At 41.1% G+C, this 22678-nt stretch overlaps 1 protein-coding gene across 1 annotated transcript in view; it reads left to right on the top strand.

Annotated features, from left to right (window-relative positions):
* The window catches only part of EIF2S3 (eukaryotic translation initiation factor 2 subunit gamma), a 32918-nt gene that overhangs the window by 4621 nt on the left and 5619 nt on the right, over positions 1 to 22678 (top strand). Inside the window, exons 2-11 of the mRNA XM_047765917.1 lie at positions 11372 to 11471; positions 11879 to 12330; positions 12877 to 12940; positions 14200 to 14327; positions 14417 to 14538; positions 16937 to 17031; positions 18462 to 18620; positions 19664 to 19798; positions 21672 to 21766; positions 22179 to 22323. Of these exons, the coding sequence (XP_047621873.1) occupies positions 12262 to 12330; positions 12877 to 12940; positions 14200 to 14327; positions 14417 to 14538; positions 16937 to 17031; positions 18462 to 18620; positions 19664 to 19798; positions 21672 to 21766; positions 22179 to 22323 (1012 nt within the window). The 5' untranslated portion in view covers positions 11372 to 11471; positions 11879 to 12261. The remainder of the gene's footprint in view (positions 1 to 11371; positions 11472 to 11878; positions 12331 to 12876; positions 12941 to 14199; positions 14328 to 14416; positions 14539 to 16936; positions 17032 to 18461; positions 18621 to 19663; positions 19799 to 21671; positions 21767 to 22178; positions 22324 to 22678) is intronic.

Genomic DNA, 22678 nt, shown 5'->3' on the forward strand with positions numbered 1-22678 from the left:
AGTCTAATCAGAGTTACAGCTGCCAGCCACAGCCACAGCCACAGCCATGCCAGATCCAAGCCAAATCTGCGACCTACACCACAGCTCACAGCAATGCCAGATCCTTAACCCACTGAGTGAGGCCAAGGATCAAACCCGAAACCTCATGGTTCCTAGTCGGATTTGTTTTTCCTGCACCATAACAGGAACTCTTAGAAGCCAAGACTTGTTTAAAGAGATTGAAGTTTCTTTGTGGTAGCTTTAGGTTTTTGCTTTGCTAGGAAGGTGGAGGGGGAATTAAGTTTGTGAGTCAGGAAGTACAAAGAGAGAGTTGGAGAAATGTGGAGAGGTGGTGACAGACCAGAAGGCCAGAGGTAATAGGGGAGATGCTAAGAAGAGCCATTCCAAGTGACCGATGACTAGTGATTCCCTTTCTTATATTCTTTTCCATCATGGTCTATCCCAAGAGATTGGATAGAGTTTCCTGTGCTATACAGTAGGACCTCATTGCTTATCCATTCTAAATGTAATACTTTGCATCTACTAACCCCAAACTCTCAGTCCATCCCACCTTTGCCTTTTTTTATTTTTTTGTCTTTTTAGGGCCGCACCCGTGGCATATGGAGGTTCCCAGGCTAGGGGTCGAATTGGAGCTGTAGCTGCTGGCCTACATCACAGCCACAGCAACGCCAGATCCCAGCCATGCCTGCAACCTACACCACAGTTCAGGGCAACGCTGGATCCTCAACCCGCTGAGCGAGGCCAGGGATCAAACTTGCCTCCTCATGGATGCTAGTCAGATTTGTTTCTGCTGCACCCTACAGGAACTCCCCACCTTTGCTTTCATATAGACTACATAAGTCAGGAAATAAACAAGCAAATTATGGAGTTTCTGTCATGGTGCAGCAGAAATGAGTCTGACTAGGACCATGAGGTTTCAGGTTCGATCCCTAGCTTCGCTCAGTGGGCTAAGGATCCGGTGTTGCCATGAGCTCTGGTGTAAGTGGCAGACCTGCCTCAGATCCCACATTGCTGTGGCTGTGGTGTAGGCCAGCAGCTGTAGCTCCTATTGGACCCCTAGCCTGGGAACCTCCATATGCCACGGGTGCGGCCCTAAAAAAAAAAAAAAAAAAAAAGACAAAATAAATAAGCAACTTATATGGTCTCTTAGAATGTGACCAGTGCTTTGGATAAAGAGATTATCCAATGTGGATTAAAGAGTGTCAAGGGAGAGAGGTCTTCCAATTTTCAGTGGGATGATCAGGTAGTCATTTTAGCCTTGACTTGAAGGAGGTGAGGGACCAGACTGTGTAAAGTTTCATAGGCCATTGTAAAGTCTTTGGCCTTTGAGAAGTTGGGAACCATTGGAAAATTTTGAGGAGTAACATGATTAATACTCAGGTTGCTGTGTGAAAAATAAATTTAGACATAATGTAATATAGAACATGACGACTATACACTGATTAACGCTGATGTGTGGCATATTTGCAAGTTGCTTAAAGAGTAGATCCTGGAGTTCTCTTGTGTCTCAGAGGGTTAAGAATCTGACGTTGTCACCGCTGTGGCTCTGGTTACAGCTGTGGCGCAGTTTCGATCCCTGGTCCAAGAACTTCTGTATGCCATGGGCACAGCCAGGAAAAAAAAAAAAAAAAAAAAAAAAGTAGACCCTAAAACTTTTCATCACAAGGAAAAAAATCATTTTTTCTTTTTGTTCCCCTTGTATCCGTATGAGATGGTGGATGTTAACTAGACTTATTGTGATGATTGTTTCCAGTATATGTAAGTCAAGTCATTATGCTGTACAACTAAAACTTATTTAATGCTATATGTCAGTTACATCTCAATAAAACTGAAGAGGGAGAAAAGCATTGAAAAGGTAACACACAAACATTAAAATGGGCTGTTCAAAAAAGAATTAGACAAGTATGGAAGCAGGGAGATGGGTAAGGAGACGGATTGTTCTAACAGTGGAGCGGAATGGAGGCTACAGTGGACACAGTGACATATCCTGAGATTGGAAGAGGGAGCAGGTTTGAAGGCAACAGGGAAGAAATAAGGTGCAAGGCCTGGGCCCTGGGGCGTGCCAAGGATAGGGAGCCATCCAGGAGAACATAGGGAACTGGGTTGGGAGACTAGAGTGTAGAATGCTGCAAGCCTAAAGAGACAGGTACTGTAAGTTGCTAAACATCCGCCATCAATAAAAGATGCAGTGACGGAGTTCCTGTCGTGGCGCAGTGGTTAGCGAATTCGACTAGGAACCATGAGGTTGCCCTGGCCTTGCTCAGTGGGTTGACGATCCGGCGTTGCCGTGAGCTATGGTGTAGGTTGCAGACATGGCTTGGATCCCGGGTTGCTGTGGCTCTGGCGTAGGCCGGTGGCTACAGCTCTGATTAGACCCCCAGCCTGGGAATCTCCATATGCCGCTGGAGTGGCCCAAGAGAAGACAAAACAAAACAAAACAAACAAAAAAAATGTAGTGAATGTCACTATTTTAGCTGAATGTATTTACCTTGAACGTGGGCTTTTTTTTTTTTTTTTTGGTCTTTTTAGGGCCACACCCACAGCTAGGGTCGCATCAGAGCTGCAGCTGCCAGCCATAGCCAACAGCCACAGTAATGCCAGATCCAAGCAGAGTCTGTAACTTAAAACACTGCAGCTCACGGCAACACTGGATCCTTAACCCACTGAGCAGGGCCGGGGATCAAACCCGCTTCCTCGTGGTTCCTAGTCCAGTTCGTTAACCGCTGAGCCACAATGGAAACTCCTTTAATGTCGCCATTTTACCTGAATATATTTACCTTGAAATACAGTGTATAAACAGCAAGTTCCTATTGTATTAACAGTGTACTATATTTAATATTCTGTGATAAACTATAATAGAAAAGAATATGTAAAATAATATATATACTATATTTCAATAAAATAAAAAATCCACCCTTTTTAAGTACATACACAGTTCAACAATTTTTTTAGTAAATTTACAAAGTTGTGCCACCATCACCACAATCCAGATTTTGAACATTTCCATCATCCCAAAGAGATTCCTCCTGTCAATCCCATTTGCAGTCAATCCCTGTTAACCATCTCTGGCCCCAGGCAACCACTAATGTTCTTTCTGTCTCTATAGACTTGCCTTTTCTGGACATTTTATATAAATGTAATCATACAGTATGTTGTCTTTTGCTTCTGGCCTCTCTCTTTTAGCATAATGGTATTGTGGTTCATCCATGTTGTAGCATCTATCAGTAGTAGTTAATTTCTTTCTATGGCTGAATATAATTCCATTTTATGGACATACCATTTTTGTTGACCCATTCTCCAGTTAATGGATATTGGGATTGTTTTCACTTTTTGGCTACTGCGAATAATACTGCTATGAACATTTGTGTATAAGGTTTTATGAAAACATGTGTTCATTTATCTTGGTAAATATCTAGTTGTGCAATTGCTGAGTCCTGTGGTAAGTCTATGTTTAACATTTTGAGGAACAGCCAAATTTTTCCAAAGTGGCTGCATCATTTTACATTCCCACCAGTAGCATATGAAGGCTCCAGCTTCTCCATACCCTTACCAACGCTTGACATTGTCTCTTTTCTTTGTTATAGACATTCTACTAGATGGGGATTTTTTTTTTCACAGCCACGCCAGTGGCACAGGGAAGTTCCCATGCCAGTGATTGAATCTGAACCACAGCTGCAGCATATGGCATAGCTGCAGCGATGCTGGATCCTTAACACTGTGCTGGGTTGGAGAAGGAACCCGCACAGCCACAGAGACAATGCTAGATCCTTAACTAGCTGCACCACAGCAGGAGCTCCTTTGATGTGGGTTTATTTATTTATTTGCTTTTTTTTTTAGGGGTGCACCTGTGACATATGGAAGTTCCCAAGCTAGTGATCCAGTTGGATCTGTAGCTGCTGACCTATGCCACAGCCACAGCAAAGCCAGATCCAAGCTGCATCTTTGACCTATACCACAGCTCATGGCAACACTGGATCCTTAATCCACTGAGCAAAGCCAGGGATCAAACCCACATCCTCATGGATACTAGTCAGGTTCATAACCCGCTGAGCCACAAGGGGAAATCCCTAGATGCGAGTTTAATTTGCATTTTTCTCATGACTATGTTGAGCATCTTTTCATGTATTTATTAGCCATTCATATCTCTTCTTTGGTAAAATATCTATTCAAACCCATTTCATTTTTTTTTTCTTTTTCCATATGCTGCACCTGTGGCATATGGAAGTTCCCAGGTTAGGGGTCGAATCAGAGCTGCAGCTGCAGCTGCATGCCTAAGCCTCAGCCACAGCAATGCCAGATCTGAGCCTTGTCTTCGACCTAAGCAGCTTGTAGCAACACTGGATCCTTAACTCACTAAGTGAGGCCAGGGATGAAACCCGCCTCACTTGCGTTCTTAACCTGCTGACCCACAATAGGAACTCCTACTCAAACCTTTTTTTTTTTTTTTTTTTGCTTTTTAGGGCCGCACTTGCGGCACATGGAGGTTCCCAGGCTAGGTGTCTAATCAGAGCTACAGCTGCCTACACCTCAGCTCACGGCAACACCGGATCCTTAACCCACTGAGCAAAGCCAGGGATCAAACTTGCAACCTCGTGGTTCCTAGTTGAATTTGTTTCCGACGCGCCACCACGGGAACTCCTCAAACCTATTTTAATTTGGGGTGGCTTACTGAGTTGGGAGAGTTCTTCGTGTAGTCTGAATAGATTTGCAAATCTTTTCTCCCTGTCTGTAACTTCTCTTTTCTTAATGGTGTCATTAAAGAATAAAAGTTTCTAACTTTGATGAAGTCCATTTTATTTCTTCTTTTATGTAACTTGCTGGGTCAAATTTAAGAACACTTTGTCTGGAGTTCCCGTCATGGTGCAGCGGAGGCGAATCCGAGTAGGAACCATGAGGTTGCGGGTTCGATCCCTGGCCTCGCCCAGTGGGTTAAGGATCCGGCGTTACCATGAGCTGTGGTATAGGTCGCAGACTCGGCTCGGATCTGGCATTGCTGTGGCTGTGGCTGTGGCGTAGGCCGGTGGCTACAGCTCTGATTCCACCCCTAGCCTGGGAACCTCCATATGCCGCTGGTGCGGCCCTAAAAAGACAAAAGACAAAAAAAAAACAAAAACACTTTGCCTAACCCCAAGGTCATGAGGACTTACTCTTATGGTTTTTTTTTCAAAGGTTTATAGTTTCAGCTCTTACATTTTGGGTCTATGATCTATTTTGACTTAGCTTTTATTTAGAGTGTGAGGTAAGGGTTTAACTCCATATTTTTGCATTTGGATACCTAATTGTCCCAGCACTATTTGTTGAAAAAATAAATGGATGGATTGGGGGTTTGGGATTGTCATATGCACACTTTGTATACAGAATGGATGGTCAACGGGACCTGACGCACAGGGAACTACTCAGTATTCTGTGATAACCTATACGGGGAAAGAATCTGAAAAAGAATGTGTATGTATATATGTATAACCAAATCACTTTGCTGTACAGCAGAAATTATCACAACGTTGTAAATCAACTATACTTCAGTAAAACTTTAAAAAATGGAAAAAAAATTTAAAAAAGAAAAGACAGTCCTTTCCCTATTGAATCGCCTTGGCACCTTTGTCAAAAATAAATTGACCGGAGTTCCCGTCGTGGCGCAGTGGTTGACGAATCCGACTAGGAACCATGAGGTTGCGGGTTCGGTCCCTGCCCTTGCTCAGTGGATGAACGATCCGGCGTTGCCGTGAGCTGTGGTGTAGGTTGCAGACGCGGCTCGGATCCCGCGTTGCTGTGGCTCTGGCGTAGGCCGGTGGCTACAGCTCCGATTCGACCCCTAGCCTGGGAACCTCCATATGCCGCGGGAGCGGCCCAAGAAATAGCAACAACAACAACAACAAAAAAGACAAAAGACAAAAAAAAATTGACCAGGAGTTCCACTTGTGGTTCAGCAGATTGAGGACCCGCTGTTGTCTCTGTGAGGATGCAGGTTTGATCTCTAGCCTTGCTCAGTGGGTTAAGGATCCGGCATTGCCATGACTGGCATAGACCTCAGCTGCAGCTCCAATTCGACCCCTAGCCCAGAACTTCCATATGTCACAAGTGTTGCTGTTAAAAAAAAAAAAAAAAGAAGAAGAAGAAAAAGAAAAGAAAGATAAAATAAATAAAATAAAAATAAATTGACCCTGATTTCCCTTGTGGCACAGCAGGTTAAGGATCAGGCATTGTCACTGAAGCTGCTCTGTTCACTGATGTGGCGCCGGTTCGATCCCTGGCCCGGGGACTTCCACATGCCAAGGATGTGGCCAAAAAATAAAAATAAAAAGTAAATTGACCATAAAAGTGCTTATTTCTGGACTCTCAATTCTGTTCCATTTATCTTTATGTCTGTCCTTGTTGCCAGTACCACAATGTCTGATTTCTGTAGCTTCATGGTACATTTCAAAATTAGAAAGTGTAAGTCTTCTAACCATGTGCTTTTTCAGAGCTCGTTAGGCTCTTCTAGAGCCTTTACAGTTCCATGTATATTTTAGGGTCAGCTTGTCAATTTCTGAGATAACAGCCTGCTAGGTATTTGAAAGGGATTGTTTTAAATCTGTAGATAAATTTGAAAAAATCACCGTCTTCACAATATTCCCAGAGGGCCATCCTGCCTGACCTGTGTTTAGCATTCCAATGCCCCTCCCGAGTCACCTCCCGCGACAGCGTGACGCTGAGCCATCCTTTCAGCCAGGCTTGGGCTCCAGTTATTCACATGTGCCTCCTGCTTCCAGTTCAGCTACCCCCCACCCCAGCACTGATTTACCAAAAGTCCCTCTCTGTCCTGTATTGACAAAGACATTTTGTCCCGAGAGAGCTATGTAATCACTGTTTTTTTGGGGTTTTTTTGTTTGTTTGTTTGTTTTAAGAACTTAGTTTTAGAACCAGTAAATAACCTCAGAGCTAGATTCAATCCCTTCTCTATCCTTAACCACAGTCTCCAAACCCAAAAGCTGTGCTTCTGGCAACAGTAATTTACTGGAGGCTTTTCTTCTTTCATCAGGCAAACACCATATAGCGGCTCTTCATTGCTCTCACTCACCTCAACTCTGGCGCTCACACTTAGGATGTGTGTGTGTTTGCACGCACATCTGCTGATGAATACGTGGCTTGTATCTTGAGGTTTCCAAAGCATAGTGTTCTTTTTCATTGGTTCATAAAGAACTTAAAAATGATTAACTTTGGGGGAGAAGTCGTTCTTTTTAACATTTTCATTTACAAGGGGGCATTGTCTCCACTGTGTTTCAAAGTAAATATATTTCATTAAAATGATGACATTTGTTTAATCTTTGATTGATAGTGGATGTTTAACAACTTACAGTACTTTTCTGGCCAGCTTAGCATACCACACTCTTTGTTTTACTTTTATCGCACTGGCTACTCCTCTGTATACTTGACAGTTCTTGATCTTCTCCCGGATGACTCCCTAACACTGTATCGCCCCAGAACGCAGCCCAGGCTTTTCCCACCCTCGGCCCCTTGGTAATCTCCCAAACAGCTCATGAATATGCGGCTTGCATGCTGCGGCTTCTGAAGCACAGTGTTGTGTTTCACTGGTTTGTCAGGAGCACAAACATGATTAATTTCTTTTAAAATGCTATTCTTTCTAATGTTTTCATTACTGTGTACACTGTATTTCACCTTTTTTCTAAATAATTATTGAAATATAGTGGATTTACAATGTTGTGTTAGTTTCAGGTGTACAGCAAAGTGATTCAGTTGTTTTTCAAGTTTTCTTCCATTATAGGGCATTACAAAATATTGAATACAGTTCCCTTGGCTATACAGTAAATCCTTGTTGCTTATCTATTTTATGTATAAGTAGTTTGTATCTGTGAATCCCATACTCCTAATTTGTCCCTCCTTCCCTCCCTCCCTCTCCCCTTGGGTAACCATAAGTTTGTTTTCTATGTCTGAGTCTGTTTCAGTTTTTTTGTACACAGATTAATTTTTTTTTCTTTTTAGGGCTGCACCTGTGGCTTATGAAAGTTCCCTAGATAGGGGTCGAATAGGAGCTGCAGCTGCCGGCCTGCACCACAGCCACAGCAATGCCAGATCCTTAACCCAATGAGTGAGGCCAGGGATTGAACCCACATCTTCATGGATATTAGTTGGGTTTCTAACCCGCTGAGCCACAATGGGAACTCCTCATTTGCATTTTTATTTAAAAATGTTTTTTAAATTATAGTCCAGGAGTTCCTGTTGTGGCCCAGTGGTTAATGAATCCAACGAGGAACCATGAGGTTGTGGGTTCGATCCCTGGCCTTGCTTAGTGGGTTAAGGATCTGGCGTTGCCATGAGCTTGTGGTGTAGGTCGCAGATGCAGCTGGGATCTGGCGTTGCTGTAGCTGTGGTGTAGGCCGGCAGCTGCAGCTCCCATTCGACCCCTAGCCCAGGAACTTCCATATGTCACGGAAAGCGTCCCTAGAAAAGGCAAAAGGACAAAAATAAATAAATAAATAAATAAATAAATAAATAAATAAATAAATAAATAAATAAATAAATAAAATAAAATAAAATAATAGTGGATTTACAACATTGTGCCAATTTCTGCTGTACAGCAAAGTGGCCCAGTCATATATATACACATTCCCTTTCTTATATTATCTTCCATCATGGTCTGTCCCAGGAGAATGGATATAGTTGTGCTATACAGTAGGACCTCATTGCTTATCCATTTTAAATATAGTAGTTTGCAGCTACTAACCCCAAACTCCAAGTCCATCCCACTCCCTCCCCTTCTCCCTTGGCAACCACAAGTCTGTTCTCTATGTCTGGGAGTCTGTTTGTGTTTTGAAGATAAGTTTATTTGTGCCATATTTTAGATTCCACATGTAAGTGATATAATACAGTATTTGTCGATTGCTGACTTACTTCACTTAGTATGAGAATCTCTAGTTGTATACATGTTGCTGCAAATGGCATTATTTTTTTTTTATGTCTGAGTAGCATTTCATTGTATATATGTACCACATCTTAATGCATTCATCTGTCTATGGACATTTAGGCTCTTTCTGTGTCTTGGCTATTATAAATAATGCTGCTGTGAACATAAGGGGTCCATGTATCTTCTTGGATTATAGTTTTATCCAGATAAATGCCCAGGAGTGGGATTGCAGAATCATATGGTAGTTCCTTTTTTTTTTTTTTTTTTTTTTTTTTTTGCTTTTTAGGGCCACACCCGAGGCATATGGAGGTTCCTAGGCTAGGGGTCTAATCAGAGCCACAGCTGCCAGCCTACACCACAGCCACAGCAATGAGGGATCCGAGCCACTTCTGCAACTGACACCACAGCTCACAGCAACGCCAGATCCTTAACCCACTGAGCGAGGCCAGGGAATTGAACCCGAAACCTCATGGTTCCTAGTTAGATTTGTTTCCACTGTGCCACGACGGGAACTCCCAGTTTTAGTTTTTTGAGCAATCTCCATACTGTTTTCCACAATGGCTGGAACAATTTACATTCCTGCCAGCAGTGTAAGAATGTACAAAAAGGGTGAATTTGGAGTTCCCATCGTGGTTCAGTGGTTAACGAACCTGACTAGTATCCATGAGGACTCGGTTTCAATCCCTGGTCTTGCTCAGTGGGTTAAAGATCCAGTGTTGCCATGAGCTGTGGTGTGTAGGTCAAAGACGTGGCCAGCAGTTACAGCTCCAACTGACTCCTATCCTGGGAACCTCCTTATGCCACAGGTGCAGCAGTAAGTAAACAACAACAAAAAATGGTGAATTTTATGATATGCAAATTTATCTCAGTAAAACTATTTACTTATTTATCTTTTTTTGGCTGCCCTGCAGCATATGGAGTTCCAAGCCCAGGGATCAGATCTGAGCCACATTTTGGGACCTCTGCTGCAGGAGCTGCTTTAACACCAGATCCTTAACCCACTGTGTCAGGCTGGGGATCGAACAGTCCTCTCATAACTCCAGAGATGCCACCTATCCCATTGCGCCACAGCAGGAATACCAAGTCAGTTTCTTAAAAAAGAGTACACTTGTATTTGCCTGTGAATCCCAGCTCTGCTACTTATTAGCGGTGGAATTGTAAGCATGTTAGCTAATCTTTTTAAGACTCAGTTTCTTCACCTGTAAAATGGGAATAATAGTATATACCTCATTAGATTGTTGTGAGACTTAAATAAAAATTAATACTTTTTAAGTTCATGCCAATGTTAATATTATTCTTACTAATGGCATGATTTTCAGTGACATTTATACTCCCAATAAGAGTTTCCAACAGTAAAGCATATTATGTATTATTACCAACAAATTTTATATTTTTATTGATATAATTCGCATACCATAAGCCACCCTCTCCCCCCTTTTTTTCTCTTTGAAGCAGAGAAAGGACCAAGCAAGAACAACAGGTGGCACATGCTCAAAAACCCTGAGCTCCCCAATTGTTTGGGGGGGGAAAGAAATTTTTATAGGCAAAATATGGGTTGAAGGCTGCAAGGTATGTGACTACCATCAACCGGTGGTGAGGTAGTAGGGTGGTACTTTAGGAATCTTGTACTCAGCCATAAGTAAGTTGCCATCCTCTACCTAGGTGGGTGCCTTTGTTCTGAAGTTCAGGTTCTTTATGTCTTTATGTTTATGCCCAGAAAGAATTTGGCAAGAGGCAAAGTGATAAGTAAGAAGTAGATTTATTGAGAGAGATAGAGTGGGTGCCATCTCAGAAGGCAGGAGGTCAAGATTCACACACACACACCTTTTTATTTTTTGGCTGCCCAGCAGCATATAGAGTTTCTGTGCCAGGGAATCAGATCCTAGCAGCAGTTGGAATCTACACCAAAGCTGTGGAAATTCTGGATCCTTAAACCCACTGTGCCTGGCCGGGGATTGAACCTGCTGCATCCTAGCATTGCAGAAATGCCACTAATCCCATTGTGCCACAACAGGAACTTCAAGATTCACCCTTTTAAACAGTACAATTTAAAAATTTTTTTTAAAATTACATTTGCAGTTGTGGAACTATCACCACTAATTCCACATCTTTATTCAACGGGTTTCCTGAATTGGCTGGTACCATCTAACTGTGTAGAATGTAAGATAAATTCTACACTTAGGAACTTAAAAATTTAGAAGTTATATTTCCATGGAGGCATTTAGTTTCTAAATTACCAATTATAAACTTAGGAACTACATGCCTCCACCCAAATACAATATACTGTACAGTTTCTACCATCACTTAACTAATGAATTATTGAAATTTTACCTATTTCAGCTAAATTGCTGTACCTGAAACTTAGGCGATAGAAAACATATTAATTTCAACCTTACATAAGTATTCAATGACCACAGATAACCTAAATTCTTATTCATCTCTCCTTACGTTTTTTTTTTTCCTGTCTAGAAATGAATACCCGTACATGATAGAAAAATTGCAAAGCGTAGAAATTTTCATGGGGAGAAACGAACCTTGCTGGAATTCTTTTTAACAGGATTAAAAAAGGGTCAGTATCAAAAATTCGAAATTTTTAAAATACCGATGTATTGGTAACCTTTCCAGTTAAGAAGTGGGTTTGCTCGGTCGCCTCTTTAAGATACCCCTTTGGGCGCTTTCATGACATTCAGCTTCTTTGCCGTGCTAACTCCATTAGCGCCACCATGGACCACCTCCCTGGCTCTAGAAACCTCTCTGAGAACAAGTTAGACTTTGCTTTTCCCATCTCTGGGTTGAACGTCCGCGCGAGGGCGCCCTTCCTACCGCCCGCCAGCTCAGCAGGCCCCCACCTCCGGGCCCAGAGCCCCAATCACAGACCGGCAGGACCCAGAGCCGATCTCGGCTTACTCAGTCATAGCAATGTGTAAAGAAGGACTTTCCCACTGTCTATTCTCACACCCCCGATAAAATTCCCAGGTTCCGGGCAACTCTTTGGACCACCCCCACGAGAAACGGATATGGTTACACCCGCGTCCGCGCGCGCGCGTCGGTTGCATCACCCGCCAGCAAGGGGCCTCTCGTGCGGCTGCCCTCAGCGTTGCCTGCACAAATATCCAACAGGACGGCTACGAATAGATCTCGAAACTTCGCCTGGTGTTTTCTAGTCAGCCTGCTGGCAGGCACAATACAAATTCATCAAGATAGAAATCTAAGCGGCAAGGCCTCCGCTGCGCCGACCATCCTCCTCTCCCAGGCCTGAGCCCTAGTCGGCCTTCCTGCCGCTGCGGCCCCGCCCCGCAAGCGGGGGCCTGCTCACCGCCAGGCCGCCGTCAGGGCCACTTCCTTCCTCTCCGGGCAAGATGGCGGGGGGCGAGGCTGGTGTGACTTTAGGGCAGCCGCATCTTTCTCGGCAGGATCTCGCGACTTTGGTAAGGCATTGATCTGGGAGGATGTGGAGTGTGCCCGGGAGTGGGGATGACCAGGCCTCCCGGGAGGCTTTTGAGACAAGGCAGTGCCACGCTGTCGGGAGCGTGGATTTGGGAGGGAGCCCCGAAGCCCGGCGTGCTCGCGCCGCCCCGGGCGCCTCCACCAGCCTGCGAGCTGGGCATGGGGCTGTAAGGTCGTGGACCTGGAGCCCCCCCCCGAATGGTTGGGCTGGAAAGTCACGGTGTTTTTCACTTCGGAAGGTCTGGGAAGGGAGTGTCTGCATTGTCTTTAATGCAAATACACTTAAGGTTGGGGGATCTCGAGCCTTCACATTTCCCATTGTCAGTGGAGGTGTAGTCTTGTGTAACGACGAAGGACTTTTAGGGCTTCCCAGTCGTCCCTGTCGGAGATTGCTTGCACAGGAAAAGCGCTTTAGAAGTGGAAGAGGGCTATTCAAACGGTGGCGAGATGTAGGTAGCAAATGTAAGTGTCAAAATTGTGATTCGTCCCATGTTCAGCGATTTAAAATGAAAAATGTTTGATTGCAGGATGTTACCAAGTTGACACCACTTTCACATGAAGTGATCAGCAGGCAAGCCACAATTAACATAGGTAAGATAAGAATAACTTGGAGGCCTGACTGGATTAATCTCCGGCAAATAATTTTAATCTCTCTCTGTGTGTGATTATCTGAATTACATGAAGGTGCATATATTCAGGTAATACATGTTGAGTTGTTGTGAACAAAGTACCTGCTAGATTTTTTGGGGAAGCCCATGTTGCCCGTGCCTAGCTTTCAGACCGGGCAAAGAAGAAAAGATAAAGACATGAAAATTTTAATAGCATAAAGCGATAGATAGTCATGTAGCAGTTTAAAGAAGAGAGAGAAATATGACTGTACTTGCCACACAGGGTTATTGCAAGGGCAGAGTTTGCAAAAGTTTTGTTTGCTATATAAGCTGTTATTAACTAGAGTATTTTTTCCCTTAATTGGCACCTAGAACTTGAAAGGGGAAGTTAATGTTGACTGAGTGTAAATTTTGTGTATTTGAGAGTCTGTACAAACAACACAGTAAAATCTAGTTAAAAGTAAGGTTCTGCCATGAGGCTGTTAAAAAGTTACATGGTATGTGCTACTCTTTACCGCATTACTCTAATTAAAGCTGAGTTTTCTTGTTGTCATGGATTCCTTTTTGCTGTGCCAGATTTACTTATACACATTTACTTTACCCTCACAATGCTGGAAAATTTTCTCGGTACCTAAGATTTCATGTGCTTTTTATCAAATGTTTATTTTAAATGGAGGTGTTCTTTTTTCTTTCTTTCTTCTCTCTCGCTCTCTCTTTTTTTTTTGTTTTGTTTTTGTTTTGTTTTGTTTTTTAGGCCCGCATCTGCAGCGGCATATGGATGTTCCCAGGCTAGGGGTTAAATTGGAGCTGCAGTGGCCTGCCACAGCCACAGCAACTGTAGAACCCAAGCCCGGTCTGTGACCTACACCATAGCTCACGGCAATGCCAGATCCTTAACCTACTGAGTGAGGCCAGGAATCGAGCCTGAATCCTCATGGATACTACTTGGGTTCATTACTGCTGAGCCACAACAGGAACTCTGAAGGCACTCTTTTCTGTGATTGAAAACAAGATGGATAGTGTTTATTATGCTGAATATAGATTTAAAATAGGTAGTCAGTTACATAGAAAGTTCTCTTCAGTCCTGTATCAGATAGAATATAGAGGAGGACACTGAATTCACTTTTGGTTCTGTATCGATGTTTATAGTGAGTTACAGCTTTGAGTTTTCTCTCCTAAAACTGAAAAAATATGTGGTATAACTGAATGCATATGAATTAATTTTTTGTACTTTGTCTATAGGTACAATTGGTCATGTAGCTCATGGGAAATCTACAGTCGTAAAAGCTATTTCTGGAGTTCACACTGTCAGGTTCAAAAATGAACTAGAAAGAAATATTACAATCAAACTTGGCTATGCTAATGCTAAGGTAAGCTGTGTACAGTGAAATTAGAAATTGACTTTAATGTTAATGTGCAGATAACAAATCCAGTTCTTTTTTTTCATTGAAACTTTTAGATTTATAAACTTGATGACCCAAGTTGTCCTCGGCCAGAATGTTACAGGTCCTGTGGAAGTAGTACACCTGATGAGTTTCCTACAGACATTCCAGGGACCAAAGGGAACTTCAAATTAGTGAGGTGACCTCTTTTGTGCTAAAAACACTTTACACTTCATATTTTGTTGTCTTGTGATTTGTGCTTTTTGAAATATTTAGCTGAGATGTTAAACAGTGAACTAAATTGCTAAATGGCTTTCTTTTTCTATTATTTTGTTTTTATTCTTAATAGTGACAATAAGTTGAAAAGTCAGGTATTTAAACCTACGTTAAATTACACACATGGAAGTTCACCAAAAGAAAAGTATCACATAAGCAGAGTAAAATAGAGGGAAACACAGTTCATTGGATGTAAAGGATTCTTTTCACCAGGTTTTCTAAATTTTTCTGTTCCTTAGAGGAACAAAGCCATTCTCAGTCACCTCTCTTACATACCCAGGCTTGTTACCCATCTGTTTTCTGAATATGATTGCATGTAATTTTTTTTTCTTTTTGCCTGTGCCTGGGGCTTGTGGAAGTTGCCAGGCCAGGGATCAAACCTGTGCCACAAGAGAACTCCTGTATGTACTTACTCTTTATCAGAGGATACTGACATCCACCTAGAGATGTTTATGCGGGTTGGGGATGTTCCACAGGGAAATTTTAGATCTGGGCAAATCTGGGACTAGGGATAGGTAAATGAGACATAAAATTTAAAGGGAGGGAGAATCCTAATAAGCCTCAGTAATCAAGTCAAGTAACATTTTAATATGATTTTTGAAAGTAATGCAAAGAAATCATAAACAGTATCATTTAAAAAAATAAAGACAGGCTTAAATTACTTTTTTTTTCCTCTCTGTGGGTTTTTCGGTTTGTTTTTGGCATAGCATTTTTGCTAATCCTGTTTTCATTTAAATTTTTGGCAGTTCTTCATGGATTTTTTTTGCAAGATTTTTTTTTGTTTGGTTTTTTAAGTGTTAAATTTAAATATTATATGTCTCGATCACTGGGATTTGGGGGCACCCCTTTAAATTTTGCATCGGGAGTGAGTGCCTCACTTGCCTCACCCTAGTTGTAGCCCTTATCAAGGATCAGGAAACTTTTTCTGCAAAGGACCCAATAGTAAATACTTCCAGCTTTGCAGGCCATAGCTTCTCTTTGCAACTACTCATTTCTGCTCTTCAGTTATGAAAGTAGACGTGATTTGCATAGGTGGTTATGGCAGTGAGCCAGTTTGCTGACCCCTATTTTAGATTGTAAGTGTGAGCATACAACTCTTAAAAATAATACTTCTGAATGAGTAGCATAATTTTGGTAAAATTGTGCTGCCATCTCCACTTCAGATTGACAATTTCAACTTTTCAAAATACTAGTGAAATATTTGGCAAATTTTTTTAGATAGCAGTGCCCATTCTTTTAATAGTGTTTTAGCTTTCACATCAGTGACATTCCCAGTATACACTGTACCACATTTACTTGTATTGGATTTGGGAGTTTCTGTCTCTTCAGGTATTTCTACACATAGCTAATTTCATTTGCTTTGTAATGATCTACAGTGATTTTACTCTCAGCCAGTAGGTAATCTTTTGTTATTCTTTTCATACTTTTTCTTCCAGTTTTATTGAGATATAATTGACACAGAGCACTACATAAGTTTAAGTTATTCAGCATAATGATTTGACTTACATCATCAGGAAATGATTATCACAATAAGTTTAGTGAATATCCATCATCTCATATAGATGTAAAATTAAAGAAATAGAAAAAGAATTTTTCCTTTTGATGAGAACTCTTAGGATTTACTCTGTTAATGACTTTTATGTATAATATACAGTGGTGTTAATTATATTTATTATATGTTATACCCTAGTACTTGTTTATGGTATAACTGAAAGTTGGTAACTTTTGACTGCTTTTATCCGATTCCTCCTCCCCCCAACCCCCACCTTTGGTAACTGCAAATCTGATCTCTCTCTCTTTTTTTTTTTTTGTCTTTTTGCCATTTCTTGGGCTGCTCCCGCAGCACTTGGAGGTTCCCAGGCTAGGAGTCGAATCGGAGCTGTAACCACCAGCCTACGCCACAGCCACAGCAATGTGGGGATCCGAGCCGCGTCTACAACCTACACCACAGCTCACAGCAACGCCGGTTCCCTAACCCACTGAGCAAGGCCAGGGATCGAACCCTCAACCTCATGGTTCCTAGTTGGATTCATTAACCATTGAGCCACAACACGAACTCCAAATCTGATTTCTTTTTTTATGAGTTTTTTCTTTGGTTCTGAAGTATAATTGAGCCAGTAGATCATCTTAATTTCTAAGGTCTAGAAACACCAAGTCCTGCTACCACTTGACTTCATAGAAATAAGAATTATTTCCATATTCTTAGTGCATGTTCGTATGTAATATTCGTATTCTATATTTAAAGGGATTTAATTTTAGGAAATCTTGAATATCAAAGCATTGATTAATTTTAGGACTGATTGTTATTTCTCAATTGTTAGACATGTTTCCTTTGTTGACTGTCCTGGCCACGATATTTTGATGGCTACAATGCTGAATGGTGCCGCAGTGATGGATGCAGCTCTTCTGTTGATAGGTAAACTCAGCAGAATTGGTTTGGATGTGGAGCAAGTCCAAGATGGAATATTTAGAGGGAAACTAAGGTCTTTAGGGGCCATATCCAGTACCTACAGGTGGCACAAATGGGAACTAACATGTCATCTGGGATGACATTCTTTAATGCTGGCTATCACAAAATACTAAACAAGATAGACCTGGGGTTCATGTCTTGTGAGAATTCTTAATGGTGGTATATATTTGAAAAAGTCAGTAGTACATTTCCCCCCCTTAGATCACGTGAAATGATTTATTATTTTAGTTTTGTATTTACATGTACATGTATTTGTGTGTGTATCTGTGTCTGTCTTTGAGCTGTCTACTGCAGCATTGGTGTATAATGGTTTTATTTAGATGCAAATGTGATTCATAATAAGTGCTGAAGTCTAGATGAATTGGGGTTTTCAAGACTGGGGTTGTGCTGCCTTCCTTACTTGAGCTGTCAAGGTTTTGTTGCTTTGGGATTTAATTTTTAAAAGTATGCCAAATGGATATAGTACAGGACACTTGAACATCACTAGTTGGGGATGATGGTTGTTGGAGTGCCCAATAACACACGCTTATTTCTTTATAATACCACCATTATTTTTAGTGTTTGTCCCTCCCTTTGTTAGGGAGTAATGTCTGATCAGAGTTGAAATTCCTGGTCTATGTTAAGTGTTGTCCCCCTTTGGTAAATGGCCGCACCAGCAGCCTATGGAAGTTCTGGGCCAGGGATCGAATCCAAGCCTTAGCTGCAGCCTATACCACAGCTGCAGCAGTGCCAGATCCTTTACCTGCTACACCATAGCGGGGACTCCCAAGGGTCTTCATTCTTAATTACTCTTCTGCCTCTCAGGAGCTTGACTGAGCAAGAACATAACTAAGACTGAATAGAGCCAGAGGGCTATACCTTATGCCTAAGCAAAAGCTGAGGGCAGACCCTGAGATGCCAAACTTGTTGATTCCAGACTTCTTGCTTAGGACCAGGAGTGAGAGCCAAATGAACAGGAGGAGCTAGTGAATGCAGGCACAGAAGGTGAAGCAGGGGCAAAAGGTGGATGCTTCGCAGTGATCCAGGACTTTGGCCTTGAATAGAGCTTAGGCATTCAAGCATTTCCTTTATTAGATAGCAGCTAAATTTTTTTGGTAGTTAAATACACATAAAATTTATCATCTTGGCTGTTTAAAGTATACAGTTGAGCGACATTAAGTACATTCACAGTTTTGTACAAGCATCACCACTATTTAGTTCTAGAACATTTTCATCACCCCAAAAAGAAACCCTGTGCCCATTAAGCCATTACTCTAATCCCCCTCCTCTCAGCCCCTGGCAACTACTGATCTGCTTTCTGTTTCTTACGGATTTGCTTATTACAGCAAATATTTCTAGCTAATTCTCAAACATCTTTTTTATTCTTCATCCTCTAGCTGGTAATGAGTCTTGTCCTCAACCTCAGACTTCTGAACACCTGGCTGCTATAGAAATCATGAAACTGAAGCATATTTTGATTCTACAAAATAAAATTGACTTGGTAAAAGAAAGCCAGGCTAAAGAGCAGTATGACCAAATCCTTGCATTTGTACAAGGTAAGAAGCCAAGAAGTCATAATATCTAATAAAAATCATCCTCAGTGACAGTAACATAAGTAAAAGCATTTTTTAAGAAAACTTACACCTTAAACTGTTTTTTACTAAACTATTTTTTTAGAGTAGCTACTTTCATAATTGGAACTGATAGTGATGATAGTGATTTATTTTATCTCTTAGTGTTCTTTTCTTTTCTTTTCTTTGCGCTCTTTAGGGCCTCACCCATGACATATGGAGGTTCCCAGGCTAGGGGTCAAATTGGAGCTGTAGCCACCGGCCTACACCAGAGCCACAGCAACGCCAGATCCGAGGCACCTCTGTGACCTACACCACAGCTCAGAGCAACGCCAGATCCTTAACCCACTGAGCAAGGCCAGGGACCGAACCCGCAACCTCATGGTTCCTAGTCGGATTTGTTAACCACTGCGCCACGATGGGAACTCCGAAAACATTTTATTTTTGATACTGGTTTCTCTCTTAGCCTTTTTTTTTTTCTTGTTAGAAAGGTTGACTTCCTATGAACCCAGTTCTCTCATCACAAAAAAAAAGAATAAATCATTTTGATTAAAATCTCATTATGTTTGGTCCCTTTCTTTGGCCAGCCTGTTTGACATATAATTAATAAGGAGCAAATATTATTATGTGACATTAGTTTTTGATTAGCACTCTGTAATTTTATCTTGACATTTATTGGGAGGTTAATTACATGTTACTAAAAATCTTTCAACTAGTAAATTGCTCTTTCCCAGGAGTGTTAGTGTTTTATTTCTTTAAAGTTTTATTATTTTGGTATATTAAATATATATATTAACATGTTTTGACATTTTTTTTCCCTTAAACGCAGTAGTATTCATTTTTAGGAGTAAAAGCAAACAGAATACTGACATTTTTCTTAAAAGAGTTAGCATTTTCTACCTGTTGCTGGCATTTGTGTGGGGATGTTCAGGCATCTATTTTAATAATCTTAACTGTTCCCTGTAACATGTAAAGAAGAGGTTTTGTAAAACTGGAGAATTTTGATCTTTCTGAATTTTGTTGTATAGGTACAGTAGCAGAAGGAGCTCCTATTATTCCTATTTCTGCTCAGCTAAAATACAATATTGAAGTTGTCTGTGAGTACATAGTAAAGAAAATTCCAGTACCTCCAAGAGACTTTACTTCAGAACCCCGACTTATTGGTAAGTGATAGGATATGTGTGATCTTTTCCACATTGGTGATTCTTCTTTAAGGGTGTTTAATAATATTTCTTCTTTCTGCAGAGATGATAATAAATTACAATCTCCATAAAATTTTTTTTTAAATTGCTTAATTCTGAAATTGTATTGGCAATGCTAGATGAGAGAGAGTCTTGAATATAGAAAGAGTTTTTAGCCTTTTTGTGCTCAGTCTGGTATATTACATGATTAGATGGAGTAATACAGTATCTATGGAATTATGTTTTAGTTAGCAGCAAGAACTCCCATACAAATAATTTCATTGTAATTAATGAAGATATTCACGTCTTTCATGAATTTAAGTTCATAATACCAATGTTGCTCCAATTTGATCATCTAGGCTTGTTGTTTCTGGATAAATGTAGGAGCCTTTTCAGAACAGACGTTTGAACCCCTCTTGGCATTCATCCAGGACATCTGTGTGTTGTGGGTGATTCTCACACTTTCTCTTGGGTGATTGTGATGCATACCCCTTGTTAATAGTCACTGCTCTCAGGACTGAAGTTCAGGTCACAGAGTCCTAGGGTTGTTTTGAAGTTTTTCTTTTTGTTTTTTTGTCTTTTTGTCCTTTTAGAGCCACACCCACAGCATATGGAGGTTCCCAGGCTAAGGGTCTAATCTGAGCTGTAGCCACTGGCCTATGCCAGAGCCACAGCAGCACCAGATCCGAGCTGCGTCTGTGACCTATACCACAGCTCACAGTAACGCCAGATCCTAAACCCATGAGCGAGGCCAGGGATCGAACCCACAATCTCATGGTTCCTAGTCGGATTCGTTTCCCCTGTGCCATGACGGGAACTCCTGTTTTGAAGTTTTAAAACTAAATTTTTATTGCAGCGGTCACATAGCATAGAGTTACATGGAAAAAGGTCCACAATCTCCCTGCTTGCCCCTTATTCCTGAAGTAACCAGAGGTAACAATTGGCAATTGGTGTGTATTATTCCCATACCTTTCTCTTTATTTATGTCATCGTGTCTAAACATACATGTTTCTTGTTTTAGTTTTTGTTTGTGGAAGGGGGGCTCAAACTATGCTTTACTGTTTTTTTTCTTTTTTCCTTAACAGCATATGAAGGTTTTCTTTCTTCCTTTTTTTTTTTTTTGTTGCCACACTTGTGGCATGGGGAAGTTCCCTGGGCCAGGGATTGAACCTGTGCCCCAGCAGTGATCCAGCCTCTGCAGTGACAACACCAGATCCTTAACCCACTGCACCATAAGAGAACTCCCTCAAATTCTTTTTTTTTTATTTTTATTTTTTATTTTATTTTATTTTTTTTGTCTTTTGTTGTTGTTGTTGTTGCTATTTCTTGGGCCGCTCCCGTGGCATATGGAGGTTCCCAGGCTAGGGGTTGAATCGGAGCTGTAGCCACCGGCCTACGCCAGAGCCACAGCAACACAGGATCCGAGCCGCGTCTGCAACCTACACCACAGCTCACGGCAACGCCGGATCGTTAACCCACTGAGCAAGGGCAGGGACCGAACCCGCAACCCCATGGTTCCCAGTCGGACCCGCCAACCACTGCGCCAACCACTGCGCCACGACGGGAACTCCCTCAAATTCTTTTTTAATAGTTGCATGATACTCCATACAATGGATGTAACATAATATGTCTTTTATCAGTGAACTTTTTACGTTATTTCCATTTTTTCCATCATAATTCAGGCTGCAATAAACTTAGTTGAAACAATAGTATTAGATTTTGTCACAAAGTCACCCTTGTGTAAATCTTATGTGTCTTCTGTTTTAGAAAGGTTAACTTAGAAAATCAAGTTTTCCTGAAGATAAAGTGAGTAGAATTGACTTTAATTTGGTTTTGTTTTTTTTTTTTCTTTTAGTTATTAGATCCTTTGATGTCAACAAACCTGGCTGTGAAGTTGATGACCTCAAGGGAGGTGTAGCTGGTGGTAGTATTCTAAAAGGAGTATTAAAGGTAAACTGGTTTTGGATGTTGTGTTTTTGTTTTGTTTGTTTTTCCCTTGTTTTAGGAAAATAGTGTGGACATTCCAAATTGAAAAATAGTTTTTTCTTCATGGTGTCTAGTACTTGATACAGATTTCTTTTTTACTATTATGTCTTTTGAGTTTGTCTAGTCTCTAACTTCATAAGCTCCTGTGAATATGGAGCACATTTTATATGGTGATAGGCTTGTATGGTAGATAGTTAGAAACAGTCGGATGGTTTTGGTTTTGAAGATCTCTTCCATATCTTTTTTTTTTTAATAGTGATCTTTTAAATAGAGAAATAATTGCTTTTCAATTTCATGGTCTTCCTGTTAAGACTTTTTATATGTAATGGAAATGATATTTCACAGTAATGCTGATTACTCATTTATATTTTTACAGGTGGGCCAGGAGATAGAAGTCAGACCTGGTATTGTTTCCAAAGATAGTGAAGGAAAACTCATGTGTAAACCAATCTTTTCCAAAATTGTATCACTTTTCGCAGAGCATAATGATCTTCAGTATGCTGCTCCAGGAGGTCTTATTGGTAAGGATTTTCCTCTCATCCCTACTCTTAATTTGCGGATATTCGTGGAACTTTTCATGATAAGAAGATTACTCATAAAGATAGATACCGATTTTTAATTTGATGTTTAATGATTGAATAGGGTAAGGGAACATATATGTGGTTCAGCTTTTGATTTTAGGTCATGAGATGGTTTCATGTGTTTGTAAAAGTTATTTTTATATTTATTAATTTATTTATAATGGCTTCACTCATGGCATTGGAAGTTCCTGGGCCAGGGATTGAATCTAAGCCATAGCTGTGGCAACACCAGCTACTTTAACCCACTGTGCTGGGCTAGGAATTGAGCCCGAGCCTCTGTAGCGACACCAGCCAC

The sequence above is a fragment of the Phacochoerus africanus genome, chromosome X, assembly GCF_016906955.1.
Source record: "Phacochoerus africanus isolate WHEZ1 chromosome X, ROS_Pafr_v1, whole genome shotgun sequence".
In the NCBI taxonomy this organism is placed as follows: domain Eukaryota; kingdom Metazoa; phylum Chordata; class Mammalia; order Artiodactyla; family Suidae; genus Phacochoerus; species Phacochoerus africanus.